The following is a 26,358-nucleotide window of genomic DNA, read 5'->3' as shown; positions in this document are numbered from 1 at the left end:
TCAATATCAATCATCTGAGAATTGAAATTTAAGCTTTGGCTATTAAAACCAAAAGGGTACTTGATCATACAAAAAATATATGCTAAACATGAATTTAACTAATCATAATACAAAATAAACAATACTAAGATAAATAAGAACATCACAATACTAATTAAATTAATTGTGCCAACGAAACACAATACAACATAACACAATACGATTGTACTAATACAAAAATAAACTGAGTCATTAGTGCCAAATCAAAACACAAAAGAAGTAACATTGTTCAAAAAGTATCAAAAGAGAAAGCAAATGAAATATAAGGAAGACAGCAAGAAATGAATGAAAGCTTGATAAAATCACTCTATGAAGAACTGGCTTTCAAGACTTTTCCTCCTCCTTAAGATTGCATATCATCATCCGAGCCATCGTGAGAAGATGTAGCACTCGGTACATTTGCTGGATCATCTCTATCATCATCCTCATCACCACCTACATCTTCTCCCATGGTTGCATTCTCATGCCCTGCAAAGTCTCCAACCCCTCCATATGGACCTGGCATGCCCTCAGGCCAATTAACATAGTTCTGAAAAGCCTGTGGTGTCATGAACTGATCCATCACCTCCTGTGGGTAGCCTACTTGCTGCTGCATGACATACTGAGATTGTTGGAAGTAGGTGTTTGCACGGTTTTGAGCTGTCAGCATATTCCAAGTGTGCATATTGCTTTGATGTTGCCACTGAACGTAGCTAGCAAAATCAAAGGCAGCAGTGGGTTGGAATGGCATGGGTTCTTCTTGTAGGGGAGGTGCCCGAGAAGATGAAGCTTGCTTACCCTTACCTTTATCTTTCTTAGATTCACCCATGATGAAACGGGTGATGAAACTATCATTGATGGGGTTTCGAATTTTCTCATGAACGCCAGAAGGAAGCCTCATACCGGTATCCGTAATGAGTCCCATGATGAGACTGGGGAAGAATAGGCGGGCAGGATTCTCACCCTTCCCTTGTAAAGCGACTTTCCTCAACTCCCATGCAATGGTACGAGCTATATCCACGGGTTTGCCCTTAAGAATGTAGTAGATAAGAGGGCACACTTCCACAACACAATCGGACATGTGGCTACTTGGCATGACATTGTAGAGGATAAACTTTTGGATTATTTTGGCCGGGTTAGTCATGAATTTGTATTGGCAGCGGTGTTCTCTCCCGGCTTCACTCTTGTCATAGTTGAAACCCTCAAGCAAAAGAAATCGTTTGATTTCTTCATGAGTTTCATCAACCTTAAAGTGCCCCAAGTTTTGTTTGGTGTGAAATTCATCATATTCATGGTCATGGGGTAGTTGGAAAGGGTTCCCAAGGTATCTGTTGATAGCTCCCCTGTTAAAACTAATGGTGTGACCCCGGACAACAGTCTCATACGGAAAGATATCAGTGAGGGGGTTTTCAGGAAGAGCATTGGCGTAAAACTCACGCACAAGCTCAGCATTTAGGTTGGTGATGGGGTTACAAAGTCTATCCCACCCTTGGTCTTTCAAAAGTTTAGCAATTTCCCCATAAGGTCCGTTAGGGCTAATGTTAAACACTCTCTCAGCCCACATGTTTTGGTCGAGTAACTCGACGTACCTATCCTGATGGTAACGGGTTTTAAATCTGTTTGAGTCAAAGCTTTGGTTTCTAGAGGATTGGGGTGCAGAGGTTTCACCCTTCTTTCTCTTTTGAGAATTCTTAGGAGCCATACCTGCAAAACAGCCAGGAAATCCATACACAATACAATATAACAGTTAAATATCAGTATGGAATCAAATCAGCATAACTGGCATCACTAAAAATGGAAACCAGAACAAAAATTTTCAAGTTCTGACGCTACTCGCCTCGCGAGCAGATCTACTCGCAGTGGCGAGTAAGCAGAAAAAAAATGGGTTTAAGAAGAACACTCGCCTCGCGAGTGATGAAGCTCGCCACGGCGAGTGACACATATTTTGGCCAAAATCGAATTTTTACACAGTGGTTCAGTTTTAAAAGGTATCCTAACTCTAAAATAAAGCAATTGCGCCCCTTGTAGTGACCTAAATATGAACTGAATCATGCCTTTGCTTTATAATTCGATTTTATGCCACAAAACCCTAATTTTTATTTTCAAAAATTTACAAAAAGGGTTAATCAAAAGATGTGGCTAAGAAAGAAAAGCAGTACAAAATTGTACATGATTCTGTTTTCTCTTAGGCATATGGGTTCTAAATCAGAACAATAGTTTCAACAAAAATCAATCTTCTAATCCTAGGGTTTACATGAATTCGAAATTGAAAAATAAAAGTTGAAGAAACAAACCTGTGGGAAGATTAAACTGATGCAATTGCAAAATAAAGAGAAAAGATTTGGATACTTTGAAGATTTAGGGTTAGTGATGAAAAATAGAGAGAAGAATGTGAAAATTTTTGATGAGAGAGAGTGTAAAACGAAAATGATAAGGGAAAGGATAATGATGGGTGGTTAAGGAAAATAATGGGGGAGTTAATGTGAGTTAGTGGTCTTGGGATACGTAACTGACCAAAACTGCACTTACTCGCCTCGCGAGCAATTGTACTCGCAGCAGCGAGTGAATTGGTCGTTGACTAAGTTGACTACCAGTTTGCTCGCAGTGGCGAGCAGTTTTACTCGCCTCGCGAGTTGTAACAATTTTGAATTTTTAGCTCCTGCTTTGGATGTTTTGATGCATGCACATGACTCTAATAACTAATATGCCTTAAAACGATAAATAGACTTACAAAGTTGGGTTGCCTCCCAACTAGCGCTTGTTTAACGTCGTTAGCTCGACGCCTTTTCCGTTAGGGTGGCCAAAATGAAACGGATAGCACATCATCTTTTGAAACCCTACGCTTTGGGAGGAATTCCATGAACATTAAGTACAGATGATGAGGAGTCCATGACCTCCTTAACTTTGATTTGAACAAGGCACAAATTTCATCAACGATTCGATCGATTTCTACCTTGTTCACCTTCTTTCCCCTTTCTTCCATTAAATCTTCCTTGATTAGTAACCGTTCCTTTTTCTCAACCACCATTGCTTCTTCAATATCAACGGTTGTAACTTCCTCATTTTGAACAACAACTTCTTCAACAATCTCTCCGACTCTCTCAAACATGTTTGGATTTTTTTCTTGTTCTCCAAGAGTGGATTGATTGTTGGCTTGGTTATCCATGATTTGTGCTTGAATCAACTCAATTTGAAGTGATAAAGTCTTCAATCTTTGGTTGGTATCTTGCATGTTTATCATGGATTGTCGCATGAAGATGTTCAAAGTATCTTCTATCACCTTGTATCTCTCATCTTCATAAGAATGTTGCTGATACTGAGGATAGGATTCATACTCGGGTGGAGTATAGAAGTTGAAGTAACCATGATCAGCCATGATTTTGGCTAGGTGGTGATCCTAAAACGGAAACAACTAACAAGAAACTTTTCTTTGTTTATCAACAAGGGGTTAGTACACACAACTGTCAAATAAAGAAAACTATTTACGGATTATATACAAATGCTTAAAACGATAAATCAATCGTTCTATCTATGATAACTAAACACCATTCCCCGGCAACGGCGCCATTTTGATGTAAGTATTTTTAGCATCAAACAAGATAAGTATTTTTGTATCGTCTCCACAGGGAATAGTGCGTTATCAATGACAGTTTAACATCGACTATCATTCCAAGTATTAAGAGTACTTGTTTGTTTTGAATTGAAATGTAACTAACTAAACTAATTGCAAAAAGTAAAAGTTGAGATAAATAAGGATTGAAACTTGTTAGGAGTAGCGTTCCTTAACCAAGCGTCACACGTAACCTAATGATCCATACGAATTCTAGCTTTGTAAACAACATTATCACAATCAATTCTAAACTACCCTTCGTGTCCAAAGTGATATAATTATTTCTAAGTTATCGTTTAAACATTCGTGTCCAAATCCCTTAAACGATAACAAAGTCAATCGGATAACTTAATCGACCGTGTCCAGCCTGATTAAGTATCCGAAAGCATTAAACTCTTGATTATGGTGATTATCACAAGATTAACCAAGTTGTCAAAGAAGTTAACCTAAGATATATTGCTACTCTAGCTCTAGATTCAAGAGTTTGTGTCCAAATCATCTTGAATCTTATTGAAAGCATTAACACAAGAATAACAACAATATTGAATATAAATTGCTAGAATCATATATTGCAAGATAAAAAGGATTACATGTTTAGCAAGATCAAGTACCTCTCATCCTAACAAAGAGTGTTTAGCTACACATCATCATGGAAGCCTTGCAAGGATGGATTGAAAAGGAAGGATTCATTACACTTGTGATGTCTCAACAAAGAAATAAAGATCCAACTTCCAAAACCAAAATCACTCTATGAAGAACTACCCTATTTTCTCTCTAAAAATATCTAAAGGTGAAAAACTAAGAAGAAAATAGAAACCCTAGATAGTTACAAAGAATAGCAAGTGGGCTATTTATAGAATTCCCACTATGCTTGAGCTCGCCTCGCGAGCAGCCTTACTCGCCATGGCGAGTACTGTTTCCTTCACCATTAAGCTTCTGCCACGTCACCCTGGGAGGGTCAAACCGCCCTTACTCGCAACGGCGAGTAGCTCTGCTCGCCTCGCGAGCAAGGGGGTGCTCACGGCTTTGTGGCTTGAATTGAAGCTCGCCACTGCGAGCTGCTGTGCTCGCCTCGCGAGCAGTGTAGTACTTGCGGCCTTTTGCACTTTTCTTGGCTTTTTCATGCTTGCTTAGTGTCTTGAGGTCAAATCCTGCACAATTGGGTAAAGTAAGGCAATTAAAGCGTAATAAGGCAATTATCACTTTTATCTCGGCTTTTCCTTAAATTTCTTGCAAAACAAGTAACAAAAGTGCTTAAAATATAACATGAAAATATCACTTCCTAGCACTTATCAATAAGCTGTTTTGGATATGTTTTGAAAAAGCTGTTTTTGAAAAAGACGTGGTAATAAGTTGTTTTGTATAAATAAGTTGTTTTGAATAAGTTGTTTTTGAAAAAGAGATCGTATTAAGCTGTTTTTTATAAATAAGCTGTTTTGAATAAGTTGTTTTTAAAAAAGAGATTGTAATAAGCTGTTTTGGATAAATAAGTTGTTTTGAATAAGTTATTTTTGAAAAAGAGGTTGTAATAAGTTGTTTTGCATAAATAAGCTGTTTTGAATAAGTTGTTTTTTGAAAAGAGAATGTAATAAGTTGTTTTGTATAAATAAGTTGTTTTGAATAAGTTGTTTTTTGAAAGAGATATCGTAATAAGTTGTTTTGTATAAATAAGTTGTTTTGAATAAGTTGTTTTTTAAAAAAGAGATCGTAATAAGTTTTTTTTATATATAAATAAGCTGTTTTTTAAAAATAAATCGTAATAATTTATTTTTTATGAGATAAGTTGTTTTGAATAAATTTCAAGATAAATTACAAAGTATAACACAATGTATTGTTTTTAAGAGAGAAAAAATGGGTAAAATAGTAAAATTATAACATAAGCCCTCCATTTCCTTTCCAAGTTGGTTTTTTAACTCCCAAACAAGGGGAAGGTTTTCCCTCCTTTCTCCCTTCCCTCCCTTTCCTTCCCCTCCTTAGCCTTTCCTTTCCTTCCCCTCAAAACTCGCAAACAAAGCCTTAGTTCTTGCTAGGGCAATGCTCCTCTGATCGTCTCTAATGAAAATACAAATGCTACTTTATTAAGCGCATTGGAGAACGATACATCTACATTACTCTTGTATCGCTCGTGGATGGTTTAATCCAATTTGACCTACTGTAGAAGTGAGTGGTTCTTGAATTCTACGCTTAGCGTCTTGAGCACTTTGCCAGCTTGACAATAGAGGAGACTCTCTAACATACAACTTGACAAGTATCATTGACATCGTTCCAATTTTTTATTTTTTTTTAACGAGCCAAAACATCATTCCAAATTTTGTTGTTCCTATGCGCTTTCATATGCTCCACAACATCCAAACTATGCAATGTCATATTTTTTGAGAATATATACTTTATGTTATGTAGCTTGCTTTGTTAATAAGAACCAGAACGGTGCCCTATTTTCTAAGGCTTTGTTTGCGAGTTTTGAGGGGAAGGAAAGGAAAGGCTTAGGAGGGGAAGGGAAGGAAAGGGAGGGAATGGAGAAAGGAGGGAAAACCTTCCCCTTGTTTGGGAGTTAAAAAACCAACAAGGAAAGGAAATGGATGGCTTATGTTATAATTTTACTATTTTACCCTTTTTTTCTCTTAAAAACAATACGTTGTGTTATACTTTGTAATTTATCTTGAAATTTATTCAAAACAACTTGTCTCATAAAAAGTAAATTATTACGATCTATTTTTAAAAAACAGCTTATATATAAAATAAAATAAAAAACAGCTTATTTATGCAAAACAACTTATTACCACGTCTTTATCAAAAACAGCTTATTTATCCAAAACAGCTTATTACAACCTCTTTTCAAAAAACAGGTTATTCAAAACAGCTTATTTATGCAAATCAGCTTTTAACGACCTCTTTTTCAAAATCAGCTTATTCAAAACAGCTTATTCATCCAAAACAGCTTATTACGACCACTTTTTCAAAAACAACTTATTGAAAACAGATTATTCATCCAAAACACCTTACTACAATCTCTTTTTCAAAAAAAAAAAAACTTATTCAAAACAGCATATTTGTACAAAACAACTTAATACGATCTCTTTTTCAAAAACAACTTATTCAAAACAGCTTATTTATCCAAAACAGCTTAATACGACCTCTTTTTCAAAAACAGCTTATTGAAAACAGCTTATTCATCCAAAACAGCTTATTACGATCTCTTTTTTAAAAAACAACTTATTTAAAACAACTTATTTATACAAATCAGCTTAATACGATCTTTTTTTCAAAAACAACTTATTCAAAACAGCTTATTTATACAAAACTGCTTAATAGGATTTCTTTTTCAAAAACAACTTATCCAAAACAGCTTATTTATCCAAAACAGCGTATTACAACCTCTTTTCAAAAAACAACTGTTTCAAAAAACAACCTCTTTTAAAAGCTGATTTGCATAAATAAGCTGTTTTGAATAAGCTGTTTTTTGAAAAGACGTTGTAATAAGCTGTTTTGGATAAATAAGCTGTTTTGAATAAGCTGTTTTTGAAAAAGACGTGGTAATAAGCTGTTTTGAATAAATAAGCTGTTTTAAATAAGCTGTTTTTTGAAAAGAGGTCGTAATAAGCTGTTTTGGATAAATAAGCTGTTTTGAATAAGTTGTTTTTGAAAAAGAGATTGTAATAAGTTGTTTTGGATGAATAAGCTGTTTTAATAAGTTGTTTTTGAAAAAGAGGTTGTCATAAGCTGTTTTGGATGAATAAGCTGTTTTGAACAAGTTGATTTTGAAAAAGAGGTCGTTAATAGTTGATTTGCATAAATAAACGGTTTTGAATAAGCTGATTTTTGAAAAGAGATCGTATTAAGCTAATTTGTATAAATAAGTTGATTTGAATAAGTTGTTTTTTGAAAAAGAGATCGTATTAAGCTGTTTTGTATAAATAAGCTGTTTTGAATAAGTTGTTTTTGAAAAAGAGATTGTAATAAGCTGTTTTGAATAAGTTGTTTTTGAAAAAGATATTGTAATAAGCTGTTTTGGATGAATAAGCTATTTTCAATAAGCTGTTTTTGAAAAAGAGGTCGTAATAAGTTGTTTTGGATGAATAAATTGTTTTGAATAAGCTGATTTTGAAAAAGAGGTCGTAATAAGCTGTTTTGGATGAATAAGCTGTTTTGAATAAGCTGATTTTGAAAAAGAGGTCGTTAAAAGCTGATTTGCATAAATAAGCTGTTTTCAATAAGATGTTTTTGAAAAAGAGGTCGTAATAAGCTGTTTTGGATGAATAAGCTATTTTGAATAAGCTGTTTTTGAAAAAGACGTGGTAATAAGTTGTTTTGCATAAATAAGTTGTTTTTAATAAGTTGTTTTTTGAAAAGAGGTCGTAATAAGCTGTTTTGGATAAATAAGTTGTTTTGAATAAGCTGTTTTTGAAAAAGATGTGATAATAAGCTATTTTGCATAAATAAGCTGTTTTGAATAAGCTGTTTTTTGAAAAGATGTTGTAATAAGCTGTTTTGGATAAATAAGCTGTTTTGAATAAGTTGTTTTTGAAAAAGAGATTGTAATAAGCTGTTTTGGATGAATAAGCTATTTTCAATAAGTTGTTTTTTGAAAAAGAGATCGTAATAAGCTGTTTTTGATGAATAAGTTGTTTTGAATAAGCTGATTTTGAAAAAGAGGTCGTTAAAAGCTAATTTGCATAAATAAGTTGTTTTTTGAAAAGAGGTTGTAATAAGCTGTTTTTGATAAATAAGCTGTTTAGAAAAAGTTGTTTTGAAAAGAGATCGTAATAATTAGGTTATATTTAAAATTGTCAATTTGAATTATTATGAGGGCAAAATTGTCAATTTATATGTTTAACCCCCAAAACCCCCCAATTTGGGGGAACTTTAAAATTGAACAAATGAAGCCCTTCTAAACCCCCCAAAACCTTTCCCTTGTTTTTTAAAACTCGCAAACAAGGGTTTACCTCTCAATAAGTCTTTCCTTCCCCTCCCTTCCCCTCCAAAACCCAACTCGCAAACAAAGTCTAAGGGTTGTTAGTTTTTGTTCTTTCTTGGGGGTTTTACCCCGTTTATTAAAAATAAAAAAAAAAATTGCTCCGCATGACACTAAACAAAGATTGACGTTGAAGGTCAATTTTCTCCTAACTGTAAATAAATTTTGCGTGATGCACTCCACAAGCCTATATGTTGCAAGCACGGTTTGTTTTTATCGAAAAAATAAAATATGTAGGTTGTCTTCGGCTTCGTTACAAAATACAAAGAAGAATGTTGTTCACACTTAATTTACCAATATAACTTCATCGGCAGTTAACTGCCGATGAACATTTAGTCTTTTTTTTGGTATGTTTCAGCCTGTTTGAAGTGTATACAACAATTTTCAAATGCAAAATTTGATGGACAATGGACATCGCCCGTTTGCAGGTGCACCAGTGTAAAAAGACAATTGCGACCTACTCTCCATGCAAGATTCTTCACATTCCAATCACATCCCCCATCCGGTAATGCATTAACGCATTGTTGTGTTCCAAAATGTCTCTATAGGCGCTTCCAACCGAATAAAGTCATCTTTCTCTTGAATAAAAAATAAAAAGGCCATCTTTCTCCAACCTCCAAGTGAAAGTATCTTGTTGAACTGAAGCAAGTAATGTAGTCCTGCAAATGTGATAGGCCGAAAAAGCAAGGGGGCTGGGTCTTGTTCACTTTATTTTTGAACTATGTTCATATTTTTTTTTTTTTGAGGATTTTTTTTTTAGGGATTTTGAGAGGATTGTTGAACTATGTTTATATTTTATTATTAAAGAAACCAATATTGATTATTAAATAACTAGGTTAATATTTACAAATTTATATTTTATTCACCGTAAAAATCATATTTAAATTTTTTTTTTATCGTAAATGTAATTTATCGTATTTATTTATTTTAAAAAAACCTGTGCACCTTAAAGATTATATAGTTCATTTTATTTTCACCGTAAAGTCATCTTTAATGTATCGATTTTCTAATTTCATTATACAAAATACTAATCTTGAGAAAAATAACAAAGATAAATTAGAGAGGAGTATATAGGAAATTAGAAAAAGTTTCTAGGGGTACATAAAAGATTGTGGCGGGTATACTTAACAATTTACAACTTTGTAAACCTGTATTGGGCTGGGTCCAAATATGGATCTTAAAATACCCGTTTGGTATCTGCGGCCCAAAAATTCATTTCTCTTTCATAGTTCTTTCCACTCTTCCATTTCCTAGCTCCACCACATTGTCATTACAATCGTTCTCTCTCTCTCTAATGGCGAATCTAGCACGTTTTACCAACAAAGCCCTAAGAACCGCATACTCCATAACAAAGCATCACGCACAACCGCAACTAGCTTCATCCGAACGCGCTTTTGCAACAGAAGCTGCGAAATCTATTACTCCATCACCGGATCGGGTGAATTGGGATTATAGAGGACAGAGGAAGATAATCCCATTGGGTCAGTGGCTTCCGAAGATAGCTGTTGATGCTTACGTGGCACCTAATGTGGTTCTCGCTGGTCAAGTTCATGTTTGGGATGGTGCTTCTGTTTGGCCTGGTTGTGTTCTTCGTGGTGATCTGAATAAGATTAGTGTTGGTTTTTGTTCTAATGTTCAGGAACGCTGTGTTCTTCATGCCGCTTGGTCTTCTCCTACAGGTTAGGTTTTGTTTTTATTTGATTATCATTCGTTTGTTTTGTTGATGGGATTAAAGAATTTTGTTTATGCTTTGGAACATTGTGAAATGTGGTAAAAAAAAAAAATTGTCTTGTTATAGATTATACTAATTATTGTATTAGTTGATGTGAAATGTATAAATTACTAGGATTTGGAAAATGTTGCTGTTCATAGTCTTGAATTGTATTGACCCTATTACTCTTAGCATATGTATGCCAGAATCACGGTGACCCACTTTGATTTTACAAAAGCTACACTCCTTAGCTTCCTGCATAATCACTGTGAGTGAATCGTGATTCTGGTTTATCCACAGTGATACCAAGCATGCTCTTAGAATGCAATATCTGAAGATAAAGAATAGTTGACATTAGTCCATCATATAATATTAATCATCTATCAAATACCTTAGAACATGCTACTTATTAAGTTTCTAACATCGAATTGTTTACGAGATATTTATTTATTGTTCCATTTTTTTTTGGGAGTTTGGAACTTGGAACATGGAAGGGAGGGCTTTGGGGGGAAGGGATGAGAGGGAATGAGAGAGAAATCTTCCCCTTATTTGAGAGATTGTTTTCATAAAGAATGATAAGGGAATGCTGATGATTTATATATTTTTAATTATGAGGGTACTATACCAACATGAGGAAGATTTGAAGAAATTATCTAGGCCTTCAAAAGTCCTAACTGAACCGATCTTTGAGAAACTGAACTGTCAGCAACTATTGTGCGAACTAGACTTCTATTTCAAAACATGATTAGTGAACTGAACTGTGCTACAAACATAGTTCGGTGAACATAATTAATTGAACTTCTGTCGACTGACTCTTGTTTTTGCATTTCCTTCTTTTTTATGCATACAATGGCATAATGCAGTTCAATCTCCTCAAAGTTCCCTGCTTTCATGCCGATAACCATGTTTTCATTTATCAAAATATACAATCAAAATGGGATATTTATCTAGGTAGACACCATGATGATGATGAAAAATTATTGGAAAATGTTTTTTACTTTTTTTTTTTTTTTTTTTTTTTTGCAGTCAATTTATAATTTTAAATTTGTTTATATTGATTGAGGAGTAGAATAAAAGTCTTGAATGAAAATATTTATGGGAAACTATATATTTATTTTAAAAACGAAAAGACTTGGTTGGTGTTGTTGTATATATTTATTTTAAAAATTATTATTTTAACTTTTAGGGCAAATTACACTCACCTCCCTTGATTTTTAAAAATTATTATTTTAAAAATTAGCACTAACATACCCTGTGACAAACACCTCCCCTGTCATGTAACATTGTTAGTGCTCTGGTAACTAACTCCCTACCATTTGATTTAATGGCTTAATGCATCATGCATCCTCTATTGAAATTCTAGCTTGAAAAAAAATCCATAAACCCAATTCAAGAGGAAGAGGAATCAACAGAGGAATTTGAGAAATAGAAACAAATCGATTGCAAATCTGAACTCATTAGAAGCATGTATTGCTGAAATCAATGCCCCAAGATGTAAAAGCAAGAGAAGTTTGTTAATTGAAAAACCTAGAAGGAGTGAATTGAAAGAAGGTGGAAATTGACGTCAATTGAAATGCTTGAACACTACTTACGGTGAAAGAATGATGATATACATAAATTTTGGGCTAAGTAGGCGTGATGAGCGTAGTATGGGCGATGAGGGAAACGGGTTCCCGAAATGAAAAATAAGAGTTGTTTCTGTCGTTAAAAAATGCTCTGTTTTTAAAGATTGAAAAAACACACGAGAAATACATATAAATTAATAAATTTCATTATGTAGCATATACTGACTGAATTAGCAGCGAGTTAACTACCGCAGGTAGTGGTAGCCAAATAATGGTAGCTAATCTCTAAAATTCTTGTAGTGACCAAGGGGAAACTAACAGTGATAGATGACAGGGGAGGTTAGTGTTCAGTTAAAAACTAGAAGGGTTGTTGGTGCTATTTAAGAAGACCTCAAGGGAGGTGAGTGTAATTTGCCCTAACTTTTATGTTAACAATTTTTATTTTACGAATTTATCATTAGTTTTGTAAACATTTGTCAATATATTTTGTTTGTTTTTTGACTAATTCATCAATACTTTATATTAGTGTGCTGGTGGAGTGTTCACTTATCGCAAAATGTGTACATGTCAAAAGAAATTCTGCCACAACAATAAACCTCTCCGATTTCAAAATCAACTTTAGCAAGCCATTATATCTTTCTCTTAAATTTGCAAAAGACGCTGTGGTGACGGTGAGTATGTGACAAACTGACGAGAGCTTGGCTAAACCTGTTGCTGTTTTGTTTGCCCAGTCAGTTCGGTTCTATAAACCTGAACCACAGCGCACCTGAACCAAAAAAATGAGCTACAGTTCCGTTCAGTTTCTTAGAGCTGTTTTTCGGTTCATTTAAGTTTGGTACAGTTTTCTGTCAAAACCCAACTGTGAACACCCCAACTATTTCTATTTAGTTAGAATAGACGAGCTACTGTTCAGTTTCTTAGATCTGTATTTTGGTTCAGGTAAGTTCGGTACAGATTTTGTCAAAACCCAACTATGAACACACCTAGCTATTTCTATTTAGAATACACAATTTAAGTTTGGTAGAAGTTATTTGTGTGTTGCTGATCCTTTAAGTAAACATTTATGATCTAGTATTACCTTTTTTAAGCATATACTTTCAATCTCATGACGCATTCTCCTTGGACGGATTAGTTTATGCCATAATAGCAGCTCTTCAGTAGATTATCTCTTGATGCTGAGCCTCTGGTAGAATGCCAGACTCCAGAGTCAATCATGTTATTCTTTTCCACTCCCATGCTTTAGAAGCCACCATGGTACTGTATTTGTTGGGGATCACCTTTAGTTGCTTATCAACGCTTAATCAAAGCACTATTTAAAAGATTCCTTTTGTAGATAGCCAGCAATTTATTTCTACATCACTAATTCATTTTTTAAAGAGAGATGGGAAAGTGGGGCTGGAGTTTGATGCAGATGCTTGTTTGTTTTGATTACTTCACTTTGTGAAGGTATTACTTCTCAGATGATGTGGGTAGTATTCTACAAATTCACTAACAGAGAGATACTAGACTCTTGAAATGAACAACGGTTCATTCAAAAGTCTCGTATCTTCTTACTAACAAGTTAAAATGAACACACATTTTAGAAAATGAAAATAGAAAATGGTCACTCATGTTCTGTTCAGTCTTGCACTGAAGCACTCTGTTCTGTTGGTGGTTGTGTTCCAAATAGTTACTATGAAGTAATTTGAAGTCTTCCACTATTATTGGTCCGTTTTGCTTGCTTGAGGCAGCCTCATCTTGTAACCTTCTGCGTCTCTCTTCCAATTTGTTTTAAACATTAAAATACGCGTTGACTATATTTTGACATGAATTTCATTGTAATGACTAAATCCATAGACTATAATAAGGAATTAGAAGATTTGTCTCGGCACTCCCACATAGTTAATATGTACATAAAAAGTACTCTCTCTGATGACTGGTGTGGTGGTGGTTGACTTATTACAGTTTGCACTTTTTGGTGTCATTTTTTTGCTTGTTATTTTCTTCTGCGCTAGCCGACCCCACTTAGTTGGATAAAGCTTGGTTGTTGTTGTATTTTCTTTTGTGCACCTTAATTAAATAGCATAATCCTCCATTGCTGAGAGGAGGTGTGAAAATGAATGAGATGACGAACAAACATTGTCCTATTTGAAAATCTGATGGTAACACATTGGGGTAAGGAAAGTAGTGGCCCTGATACCTGCTTGATCGTATGCCAGTCTCCAGCAGCCAAAGCAGTTCCCTATATATTGTCTTTGAATGTATATCAGTATTGGAAATTAGGATGTGATATTCATTATGGAGGTGTTTTCTGTAGAGTGGAGTTGATGATTGGCATACTTCTTTTTAGTTGTTTACTGTACTTATTTTCATTGCAGTTTCCAACTCTTGAGATCTTTGAAAAATGAACATGGGTTATGTGCTTAATTATGATTTATCAATGCATTACTTATTTATTATGTATGCATTCTTCTGCAAAACAGGCCTTCCAGCTGAGACTTCAATCGAGAGGTATGTGACTATTGGGGCCTATAGCCTGTTAAGATCCTGCACTATCGAGCCAGAGGTCATTATTGGGCAGCATTCCATCCTCATGGAAGGTTCTATAGTGGAGACACACTCAATTCTTGAAGCTGGGTCAGTAGTTCCACCAGGAAGGATAATTCCATCCGGTGAACTTTGGGCAGGTAATCCAGCCAAGTTTGTGAGGACTTTGACCCATGAAGAAACCTTAGAAATCCCCAAACTCGCAGTTGCAATAAATGATTTAAGCAAAGATCATTACCATGAGTTCCTTCCGTATTCCACAGTATATTTGGAGGTTGAGAAATTTAAGAAGTCCTTGGGTATTTCTGTTTGATGCTCTTTGTTGTTAACGTGTTATTCTTTAATGTATGTGTTAGCTTGACTTTTGCTTGTAAGGAAATAAGAATCTAAACACAGAGCAAGTTTTTGTGTTTCCTTTGTGCTGCTTCTGAAAGTATTGATTGAAGACATCATGTCATGTATAATTGACTGCAAAGAATATGTTAAGAGATGAGATGCATCATCAGTACTTTCCTTTTTGTGCGTCATATCTAGATGGGAAATAGTGGGCAACCTTGTTGCAATTACTCGTGTGTGTTGCTCAAAGGAGGTTCTTCTTAAAACTCATCGAAGAAACCTACGGTTGTGAATAATAATGCTGATGTAACTTTGAGCATCAAAATTGGCTTGAGGCAACTTGACACATTCAACATTATCAGTTTATCACATTTGATTATTCCTGCCTGCCCATTTTCCTTTTTTTTTTCTTTTTTTCTTGAAGAGAATCTAAAGAACTAGCTGGCTATAACTAACACTGTTTAATTTTCAATGATTAATAAGACTATAACTAGTATTTTCTTGTTGTAAGAAAATTAGAGAAAAAAGGAGTCTATACATTGTAATAGACTCTTGATTGGAGTTGGAGCAAATTGTCCTTTAAGTATATCTTGAATGGTAAAGGGATGCAGCACGAGTCAACCTTTTCGCACCAAGCGTGTGATTGTTGATGCTAGACACTTTTAAGAAAAAATGTCGTAACAAATAATTACATTTCTCAATTTTAATGGTCCATTTTAACGGAGACTGAGTCTATGGAGCACTATATTAAACTTTTTTTTGTTAGTTTTTTAGGGGAGAGCACTATAAAAAACTTGTAGATGTAAGTTGACATTCATACATAGTCCAACATCATACTTAAAATACTGCGAAGACCAGCACCAGTTATTGAGGAGAAATTGTGCACCACTGAATAATGACAATCCAGCAACCTACACTCGTGTCAAGACTCAAGAGGCTTTCTCCACCAAGTCAAAGTTATTTGGAATTGGCTTAGTTTTTATTGCAGAACTAGTTGTCAAACTAGTTGTCAAACGTTGATAAGTAATAAAATTTTCTCCACTTAATTAGTGAGGGATTAGGCCATGGACATAGAGTTGTATATGTAATATATTGCTAATGTTTGAAATGGCCACTAGAACCTTGTAAGAAAGATAAGATAAATTAAGTTTTTTTTTTTGTTTTTTTTGATCGGATAAATTAAGGTTATCCGTTTAATTTCTCATTAATCAACCTACATAAACTAAACAAAACCACGCATCACCACCAAAAAAAAAAAAACACGCATTAAAACTAAAGCAAAAACCCTAATAAATAAACTGGTTTTATTTCCTTTTCCATTAGATGGTGTAAGAAAAGATGGGTATGACTATGAACAATAGCAATTAGTTGGCAATTTGGCAGAATACTGTTGGAAGGATTATTTTATTGAAGTCAATTGGAAACCGGTGAGGACAGAAATTTCCCCTTTGTGGGATTGTTATATAATCATCAACCACAATGTAGTCATAGGAAGGAATTTGAATATTATATAATATATTGAGAGGTATTGACATTTCAACCATCTTAATTAGATCAAACTTTTGCTATAAATATATGATTTCTCCTACTAGAAAGCAAACCATTTTAAGGTTCATTCTTTCGTGACCCCAGTTGCCTTCGATACAAACTTTACTTCAGCTATTAGTTTTGTTGCTCGAGAATATCATTACCCAGAAACAAAGCATAATCTCCCATACACTTTTTTTGAAAGAAATCTCCCACATACACAATGCCAATGGTATAGTAATTGTTATGTTTATGATTTTTTATTTTTAATTTGACCAAATGGGCAGTGATGTTGGAACGGCTCAATCAAATCAAATCTCCCTATGGTTGGTGTCATTTGATATCATTGAGCCGTGCCAATATAAATATCTATTCGGCATATATCTAGATTATTTTTTGTTTTGCAAAAGGATTAATATTGGTTTGATGCTAAATTAAGTAATTATTTTTTAAAAATGTTAAAGTTTTCAATTTCCAATACACTGATTACACGAACTTTCATAAAAAATTACTATTTAAGGTCCTTAACCGGTGCCCCGAGAACATTGGTTAAGACTTAAGTGGTACCCCTCCTTGGTCGAGTTGCAATGTGAAATTTAAACATATCTATCGCACGGTTAATCTGTGAGCAGACAAGTTTGTCAACTTGATCTTAATGGTGATTTCAGCTTAGTTGGTGAAATTCCTTTACTTTTGTTGGATAATGACCGTAGAGGGATGTCTTTCCCTCGTAGTGTTTCTTAGTTTCTAATTGTAATTTTCTCTTTTGATCAAAAATTAAAAGAAAAACAATAGCACCTAGTAGATTATACCATATGTTCAACAACATTTGATGAAATAAAATTGTTTTTTTTTTTTTGAAAGGATGAAATAAAATTGTTTGAAGCTTATATTTTAGGACAAAACTTAGGCTTATATATATAATTTACTCAAGGTTGATGGATTATCCCGACCTAAAGCATTGTTTCAATAAAACAATAGCAGCAAATTTGTCAACAAACAAAAAACTATTATAAATATTAAAGGCTGTTGATTTGAGGTAATATATATATATATATATATATATATATATATATATATATATATATATATATATATATTTGCTATCTTCTATTACAAAAATGAGACCCTGTTTTCTGTTTTTTTTTTCCTTCCAATTTTTAATATTTGTATATATAAAACAATGAAAATATCAACAGTATTATTTTCATGATTTTTTATATAAATATTTGAAAACTGAAAATATTATTCTAGTTGTGAAAAAGAATGTACCACAGCCCAATCTTTAACTAACCATTAATATATTTTCAACTATTTTTCCCGATCCAAGGCAATGATGCAAATAGTTGGTAGTCCTCTGTAGCAATAGCAACCCACTAACTTTTATGAGTTATGACACGTGTAAAAATGTGTTTTTTCCTTGGTGCACAAGGGGTGGCACTTTGGTGATATTAATGTCACCGTGCCATTGCATCTGGACCACACATTGTCATTGCCATTGCATCTGGACTACACAACACATCTAATGTCACTCAATGTGTGACCCAGATTTAATGTCACCGTGACATTAATGTCACACAAGTATTTCCCGTGCACAAGGGGATTTCGATTGTACAACATGTCTTAGCACAAAAGTTAAAACATTAGATGTATGGCTCATTTCACACACATATATATTAATAAGACTCTTATTCGCACTTGATAAATCAAGAATCTTGCTCTCAAGTATGTGGCCATCCTCTGTAAAAAAAAAATTGTGTCCATCCATTCATGTGGATATGCTCCCCTTCAAACGGAAATGTTTTCGTCCACTTACCTTGTTTGTGCAGCTGAGTCCACTTATGATCGATCTCATCACCCAACTTCGTTGCAGCGAATACATGTTTGTGAAGATTCCTCACATAAATCAGATCATACATCTAACTTTTTCTAATGACATAAATCATAATTGTTATATTGACTTTCATTGTTCAGAACAGATCGATTGCCACAAGAGAACAAAAACTTTAATACTAACGTTGGATTATGAGGGGAGTTTGGAGATCATTACATTAAACTTAGAGCAATCACACATGTGGATTAGACATACTATTTTAACCCAAAAACTTTAAGACAATAGATATATGAGTTATGTCACTTATATGTTGTTATATGAATCCACTTTTTCAATCTAATGTGAGCCTCTTAAGGTTCGCTTGATTCATAAAAGAGTGAGTGTTAGACAAAACAACACATGACAAATCTTCAAAGTACTTTACAACTATCTATCATGTACCATGCTTGGCGAACACTAGACCACATAAACACAATAAAAAGAAGGGTTAATAGTGTTTTACCCCTGTAATATAGGTCATTTTCGGGTTTACCCTCTGTAAAATATTTTTTTTTGATTTACCCCCTGTAAAATATATTTTTTCAGAATACCCCCTAATAGGCCATACAAAAACGTATTTTTATTTTTATTTTTTTTACAAAAATTTGGTTTTTGTATGGCCTATTAAGGGGGTATTCTGGAAAAAAAAACTTTTACACGGTGTAAATAAAAAAAAATATTTTACAGGGGGTAAACCTGAAAATGACCTATATTACAAGGGGTAAAACATCATTAACCCTAAAAAGAAATTACTAGCAATACCCATTATATAATGTAAATATTAATAAAGGAGAGAGAAAGTGAGAGAGAGAGAGAGAGAGAGAGAGAGAGTGAGGGGTAGAAATAGAGGAGGGGAGGAGAGGAGATATATATATATATACACACACATACATATACAAAGAGAGTTATAGAGAGGAGAGAGATAAGAGAGGGGGGAGAGAGCGAGGAAATAAAGAGAGAGATAGGAGAAGGAAGGGGAGATAGAGTTTGGGATTTTGATCCTCTTCTTTGATCCACTTTCTCATTCTCCATTCTTCGACAGTTTGTGTTTATCTCTAAATTTTAGAAAGAAGATCAAGAGAAAGAAAAGATAAGGGACAAAGATCAAGAGATAGATAGACACATATTTTGGAAGGGAGAAGGAGAGAGTGATTGGAAGCAGATGATCCATTTTGAAGTGAGAGAGAGAGAGAGAGAGAGAGAGAGAGAGAGAGAGTGGGGAGGGGGGAGGGAGGGAGAGATGAGAGGAGAAAGATAGATGAGATAGAGATATAGAGAGGGGGAAGAGAGATAATTTATTTTTATTAAAAAATAAAATATTTAGTTTGGTATTTTACATATTTGTATTTGGGACAAAAGTTGTCTCATTGTAGCCACAAAAATCTTAGTTTTTGTCCAATTTCTTACCCTCCATTATATGTCTTGTATCATGAATAGTTTTAAATCAAGTTGTACCATTGAATTCCTTATTTTTCTACAAATCAAGCGCATCCTCACTCACTTTTGATATACCAACGCTTTGTCCACCCTTCCAAAAATGTGTTCGAAAGTTTATTTTTAGACAATAAACACGTGTCTTTATTCAGTATACTTCTAGATAGTTTAAAGACCTTTAAACAGTGTTCCGGAAGCACTCGTTAGCACTTCTCTAGTTTAAAAACTTTTGGGAAAATAGCTTCCAAAAAAATTCACACAACACACCAATATGATTTTCTTAAACGATGGATCATAATCCATTGCCTTCATGCATTAAGACAAAGTGAAAATAGTACAATAGAAATAACAGATCATCAGCAAACAAATTAAGGTGACAACCTTATAAGAAGAGGAGGAAGATGAAGAAGAAAATCCTCTAATCTAATCCCATTGAAAAGGAAATAATGGAGAAGCTTCATTATTATTCCCCTGAGAATGGGATTCACTAGAACCCAAGTTATAAATTGAGGAACAATGACCACTCTGATCATTTGAACCCAAAACTGAGTCCACAGACCCCAAGCTATGGTCATGCAAACTCAAGCCTAAGGGTTGCATAAAAGATGAGTGAGTATTCACCATCTGATTCAATCCATTTTCAGGATGATCATGTGTTTGTGGTACTGGTGATGACAGAAGAGAGAGAGCACAAGAAGTGTTGTTGTCACAAAACATTTTGTATCTTTCTGAAAAAGGATTGGTCCTGCTAAACGTGCGACTCATGGATGAAGCTGGAAGAGGTTGGTTGTTCACAGTGGCTGCTGCTGTTGGCTGGTTATTTTGTATGAATGAGACTTGTTTCCCTTCTTTGTAGCTGCTGGTTGAAGATGTTGTTCCAAGAAAAAGGTCTTGTTTATCAACCAGATGGTGCATTTGTTGGTGTTGATTGTGGCTATGGAGCCTAACATCTCCTCCAACCCAAGTAGGGTTCATCATAGCAGTAGAAGGGTATACATGTGAACTTGAGAATGGTAGCAATTGGGTTCCTGATAAAAAAAAAATATATTGTTGTAAATTTATGTATCTACTTTCTACTGTATTACTACATGAAGGTCCTTTTCATAACAAAAACAAAACACCAAATCATTAATACTGATAAAGATCATTCAAATGAGTAGATGCTTTTTTTTGCTAAATTACATTTTAGTCCCTCAAGTTTCTTTTTTAATCATGTTGGGCAATAACTTTTTTCATTTTATTTGATCTCTTAAGTTATAATAAACATTAGACATTTTAGTTCTGATCTATTTTACCCCCTTAAGTTATAAATGGTTAATTATTTCATTTTTATGATTGAGTTTGTCAAATGTTTCCTTCTTGTTAAAATATAATGGCACATAAGAAACATTTGGCAAACTCAAACGAAAAATAGACAAAAGGGTCAAAGTATTCTTAATGAACAACAAATTAAATGAAACAAAAATATTTGAGAGATCAAAATCTCTAACATTTGAAATTTAAGGAACTAAAATTGATCGTAAAAACTTAAGAGACCAGAGCAAAACCTATAGATAACTACTGCACTATCTGAAGTAACAAAAATAAGAGAATAACCGGAATTTCAATCATGAATAATCTTGAAAATTTGTCTATATTTCTTGTAATTAATAAGAAGAAAAATTGCTCTATTTTTTCTCATATAAAGTAGTATATATGGATTAATAACTTATAATTGCAATTTGCAAGTAAATCATTACATTATATATATGTAGACACTAGACACGACACCTGGTTTGGTTTAATTTATTAATATTTTTATTAGTTTTGATTGATAATATAGAAATATCACTTCTTTTTTTGGGTTTAGTAGACATATTTTCTAAAAACATGATGAAAATTTTTCTGAGACCAATTAACTACACACAGTCAAATGTTTGTTTCAAATACAATACAAGGTCTAGTTTATGTGTTGTCAAGATAAATGTCCGAATGATGCAAGAATTATTGAAGCAAATAGATAGACAATAACTTGTTAGAAATGACAGTCTAGTAGTGACTAACTAGCTTGCCCTCACTCAAAAGCTGAAAAGTCTTTTATGTGTGTAGTACTGACATAGTGACATGTTTGTTGTTTTAGTAATGGCCACTAGATTGTCATAAACATGGCAAATAAGTGGACCAAATCAAGGATGGTGGGCAGCATGGTGAGTGAGGTAGCTAGCCAGCCAGCCAGCCAGCCAAGTGCATTATGTAATTTTTGTGTTATTTCTGACTCTTTTAAGATGTTTGTACCTATGTGGGGATCCTCAGCAATTGTCTGCTCCAAATCTAGACAATTATTGGGTCCACTCAGATAATATGTTAGCTAGCTATAACTTTAAACTAACCTTGGTAATTGGACAAAAAGCTACTACTTCGAGTAATAGGTTCTGGTTGTGGTTTTCTTCTCCGTCGGTTGTGACCATCTAAGCGTTTCCTACAGCTCCTCTTTCCTTCATCAAATTCCTCTAGAGCATGGAACCTACACAATTAAGGAAACTTACTTCATAAATGAACCTAGAGAATATCATTTTCACCACTTTAATTTCAGAATCTACTAGTAAGATTTAGATGGGGTCACACAAGTTAGATTTTGTTTAATATTGTAGATAAATATTTAGATCAAAGGAGACACATCCATATGCAAAATCAGATAAAATCATATCAACCTCGTTGAGAATTTATAACCAAGTTACAACATGTGTGTATTTTGTTAACTAAATTAACCATTAATTAACAAGTGTTTTAGTAAGGGATTATCTTGATTAATAAGAATTATTTTATAGTTAGAATATGTTTTATCAATTGAGATTCCTTTTTTGTTAAGGATTGTGCTTCTACCTCTTCTAATGAAGGCTAAATTAAGATTCTAAAAATAATAGAAAGCAACTAGCTAGAATACTTATGAAGTTAGCATGAATAATGGGAATACATGCACATAATTTAGAAGTTTACTAGGTACTATAAACAAATGCATTAATTAAGAGAAAAAAAGTTCATTAGCACTCTAAAGTGAAATTAAACAAAGTCATGACAAAGCATAACACACAAGGGGAAACACAAAAAGCTTATGGATAAGAAAAAAGAACCTGCTACATTGCTGGCAGAACCTTTGCTTATGTCCACCAATTGTGACCTGTGCAGTCTTGGAATGAAGTTCACATACCTTATGGCGTCTATGATAGTCTCTACAGTTACTAAGATCAGCTTGACAACCATCCACAAGACATGAAACTATCTGAGTCCCATTGTTGATAGCTCTAGCTCTCTTAGATGACCCTGAAGTTGAAGATGATGAAGATGTCATTTTGGTAAATCCACCAACATCTTTGGACTTTGTAAGCCCTGATTCAGTGCTAGAATTTCCAACATGGCCAAGCTTCAAATCAACAGAAAATTCTCCTTTTGTTCTGTAATCTCCAAACCTCCTAATTGAACCATCCATTGTTTCTATGTTGTTTAAGGTTCCTTGATCCATTTCAGTTAAATCCCATGAAGGTGCTTTCAAATTACTCCACTCCATAACACAAGATGCTTCTCAATTTCATGAAAATGAAAATAAAGAGAAAATTATGAAGGAACAAACATTGAACTAGACACTTGCAAAAATAGGTGAACTAAAATTATCTCTAATTAAGAAAGTACTACTATATATCTCTATTTGATTAAGAGAAATTAACAACAACATTGGCACTTTAATTGAGCAAGGTTTTTAAAGTGATAATAAATAGAGGAGAAAATCATGAATAAATTTCAAGATATAAAATAGGCACTTCCTATGCAAACATAATAGACATTGGTTTGTCCTTATTAAGGAAAAGAGAGAGTGAGAGTGAGAAGAAGAAACCTGCACCAAAGAGTGCTAAAAAAAAACATGAAACATAATTAATGATAACTATCATAGCAGCCAAGCTGAGAGAGTTCCAAGGAAACTGAAAGTTACAAATTAAGAGGGTAACAAACATTCTAATGAAGTAACTATGTACATGTTATAAAAAATAAAAAAAAAAGGTAAGAAAAATAATGTATAATAAAAAAAAGTTAAGAAAAATTGTAAAAACAAAATGTAAAAAAGGAACTAAATATAAGTGAAAGATGAAGAAGTAAACAGGAAGATGCTTACCAGATAGTCAAATTAAAGAGCTAGATTTTTCATTTTTTTTTCTCTTTAATTTTATATTTTAAATAAAATAAAATAAAACAAAAAAAAAAAGGCAGAAAGAGAGAGGATTTTATGTTATATAGAGAAGGAATCAAGACTAAGTCACTAACCCTACCTTATTATGAAGATGAAATTGTGGATTTGAAAGGACAATTGTGTGGATAATGTGTATTGAAAGTTGAAGCTAAAACTTGGAGAGGAAAAAGAGAGAAGAAGATGAATGAAACTGAAAAAGGGTGTGTTGTGTTTAACTAGTTCAACCAAGTAATATAATAATAATTTAGAATTTCTTTTTTACTAAAAATAGAGGGTTCATCTCTGTATATGTAGCTTGAGAAAGGAAAGAAAGAAGATAATTGTCATAATAAGGACAGGCTGTTGGTTGCTTTCAACTTTTAATAATAGTCAGGAAAAGACAAGTACAAAGAAAGAATGGATGCTCATGACAAACTAAGCATATGGAGTTGTGTTTCACATTTCATAGCATGTCTTCTTCTTAGGTTTTTTTCTATTATTTTCTTTGGGTTATGTTACAAGACACCTTCATAAAAAGTAGTGTGGTGTCTTTTATCAAGTCACACCTCAAGGTGTGATTTTCACTTTTTTAGTTATAACTTTGATAAAAGACACCTTCATAAAAAGTAGTTGGTGTCTTTTAACAAATGCTCATAGAGTAACTTGATAAAAGACACCTTCACAAAAGGTGTCTTCTATCATAACCCATTTTCTTTCTATTGATATTTTTATATACTATTATTTACTTGGAATTTGGAAATGGAAGCTTTCAAAGTGTATGGTCTAGCCCACCCTCCTTGAAACCACAATGGGGAACAAAACAAAACACTTCCAATTTCAAGATGACATATTTGTGGAAATATTTTCAGTTTTTATGTTTAATTATTAAAACATTGCTTTTGAATGATTTTTTTATAGACATGTTTAACATATTATAAAAAGTTCGTTCGCAAAGAATAAGCTGAAATTTTGATTTTTAGATTCAAATTTTCATTACTTTTATCTTGAACTTTTTACTTTTAAAAAATTAATATTTAATTCTTCCAATGTTAAAAAACTATACATTTTTGTAAAAGAATTGTTCATAATGTTTTAAACATGCTTACAAAAAAATCATTCAAAAATTTAAAATTTAAAGATAATTAGACAAACTTGATTTTAAAATTTACTAAATCTATGTGTAGGAAGATTTTATAGAGATAACAAAGTGTCACTTTTTTCTTTAAAACGAAAAACGTTGATAATTTTATAAGGGCAAAAAAACACATTTAATCCTTATAAACACATTTAATCCTTGTAAACAAAAAAATAGTACCGTTGGACAAGTTTGGCAAGAAATGGGATAGCTATTTTTTTTTACCAGCAAATATTTAAATCAGTGACTCTCCTACAACATTCACAGTATGGTGGATTCTTTCATCTCTTGTTTTGCAGCCAATTTCAATGTTGTGTCACTTGAAAGATTCATTAAGTGGAACAATGATAATCACTCGTGTCATCCTTAATGTTGATGGTAGTTGTCTAGGTACCCCCGTGAGAGCTGGCTATGGTGGAGTCATTCGAAATAATGGAGGATTCTATTTATCAGGTTTTTCTGGTTATATTCATGACTCTTCTGATATCTTATATGCTGAACTTTATGCTATCTACCAGGGCCTAATTTTGGCAAAAAGCCTAAATATAGTTGAGCTCGTTTGCTGCACTGATTCTTTGCATTGTACCAACCTCCTCAAAGGTCCAATTATGAGTTTTCATGTTTATGCGGTCTTGATTCAAGATGTGAAAGATTTGATTGAGCAGAACAATGTCTCTATTTTCCATACTATTAGAGAAGGAAATCAATGTGCGGATTTTATGGTCAAGCTTGGAGTAGACATGGCAAAACCACCCGCACCCGTCGGGTCTCACCCGCCCCCGCCCCGATTGTAACGGGGAAAAGCCGAATTTACTGGGTGCGGGTGCGGGTGCGGGGAAAACCCGTAGTTTTAATGCGGGTCCGGGGACGGGGCCGGGGGATATACGCACCCGCCCCCGCCCCGCACCCGTATATGCAAATTTACATTATTACCCTTATTTTACTTAAGTTAGCAGGGGTATGTAAAGAGAAGGAAACTGAAACCTAATTTCCCTCTTACTCTTCACTCTTCAGCCGCATAACATTTCCTTCTCTCTCTCTCAAAAAATAAAAACATTTCCTTCTCGCCATGTTGATTGTTGATGGTGAAAGGGAGCGCATGAAAGTTTCTACCATTCACGAAGACAAAAGCTGCACAAAAGGAGATGGTGAGGTGACGAAGCTGCCGAGGTTGTGACTGGATCGGAAGCGGTTGATTGCTCTGGCCGAGAATGAAGCAGAAGCGGTTGATTGCGATTTGAGTTTGCACCTCCGATCTGTTGTGGATGTGTACTTCGAGCCTGTGTTGTTGCAGTTCAGATCTACACTTCCTTCAACTTCTTGATTTCGGTTTGTGCCATGAAAAGGTTGAAGCTGAATTGTGAAGTACAGGTCAATGGTGGAAGGAAAGGAAGAACTCTGTGAGAGAGAGAGAGAGTTTCCGTTTCTGGAATTGAGAAGGTGATGCAGATCT

General features: G+C 33.9%; 2 protein-coding genes across 5 annotated transcripts; one reads left to right on the top strand and one right to left on the bottom strand.

Annotated features, from left to right (window-relative positions):
* Window positions 1-9,852: 9,852 nt before the first annotated feature.
* Window positions 9,853-14,910, top strand: LOC146934099 (gamma carbonic anhydrase-like 2, mitochondrial). The gene is made up of 2 exons (XM_085705970.1): window positions 9,853-10,279; window positions 14,339-14,910. Exons 1-2 carry the CDS (start codon window positions 9,895-9,897, stop codon window positions 14,713-14,715), a joined length of 762 nt encoding a protein of 253 aa, XP_085562096.1. The 5' UTR covers window positions 9,853-9,894; the 3' UTR covers window positions 14,716-14,910.
* A 4,937-nt stretch (window positions 14,911-19,847) lies between these two features.
* On the bottom strand, window positions 19,848-24,160 carry LOC146934098 (squamosa promoter-binding-like protein 13A). 4 transcript variants are annotated; one of them, XM_085705962.1, is made up of 4 exons: window positions 23,871-24,160; window positions 22,683-23,130; window positions 21,942-22,075; window positions 19,848-20,600 (listed from the first exon to the last, which is right to left on the bottom strand). In XM_085705962.1, exons 2-4 carry the CDS (start codon window positions 23,114-23,116, stop codon window positions 19,996-19,998), a joined length of 1,173 nt encoding a protein of 390 aa, XP_085562088.1. In that variant the 5' UTR covers window positions 23,117-23,130; window positions 23,871-24,160; the 3' UTR covers window positions 19,848-19,995. The 4 variants fall into 4 exon arrangements, with proteins under 4 accessions (XP_085562088.1, XP_085562087.1, XP_085562089.1 ...); XM_085705961.1 differs by having other exon boundaries at window positions 22,683-23,127; window positions 23,871-24,159; XM_085705963.1 differs by lacking the exon at window positions 23,871-24,160 and adding an exon at window positions 23,717-23,831 and having other exon boundaries at window positions 22,683-23,127.
* Between the last annotated feature and the right edge of the window lie 2,198 nt (window positions 24,161-26,358).

Source organism: Medicago sativa, chromosome 4 (assembly GCF_051527215.1).
Source record: "Medicago sativa cultivar Bolivia chromosome 4, Bolivia_mono, whole genome shotgun sequence".
NCBI lineage: Eukaryota > Viridiplantae > Streptophyta > Magnoliopsida > Fabales > Fabaceae > Medicago > Medicago sativa.
The sequence above is the reverse complement of the archived record's forward strand: the minus strand, read 5'-3'. Positions and strand labels throughout refer to the sequence as shown.

What these genes read in the sequence shown, in the direction of transcription:
- LOC146934098 (XM_085705960.1), bottom strand. Translation starts at nt 23,558, where the DNA reads ATGTTTGTTACCCTCTTAATTTGTAACTTTCAGTTTCCTTGGAACTCT. An exon ending in TTTAGCACTCTTTGGTGCAG is followed by an intron (nt 23,128 to 23,440) that starts GTTTCTTCTTCT and finishes GAAATTGAGAAG; the next exon opens with CATCTTGTGTTATGGAGTGG. An exon ending in CTTTTTGTCCAATTACCAAG is followed by an intron (nt 20,601 to 21,941) that starts GTTAGTTTAAAG and finishes TTTTTTTATCAG; the next exon opens with GAACCCAATTGCTACCATTC.
- LOC146934099 (XM_085705970.1), top strand. Translation starts at nt 9,895, where the DNA reads ATGGCGAATCTAGCACGTTTTACCAACAAAGCCCTAAGAACCGCATAC. An exon ending in CGCTTGGTCTTCTCCTACAG is followed by an intron (nt 10,280 to 14,338) that starts GTTAGGTTTTGT and finishes TCTGCAAAACAG; the next exon opens with GCCTTCCAGCTGAGACTTCA.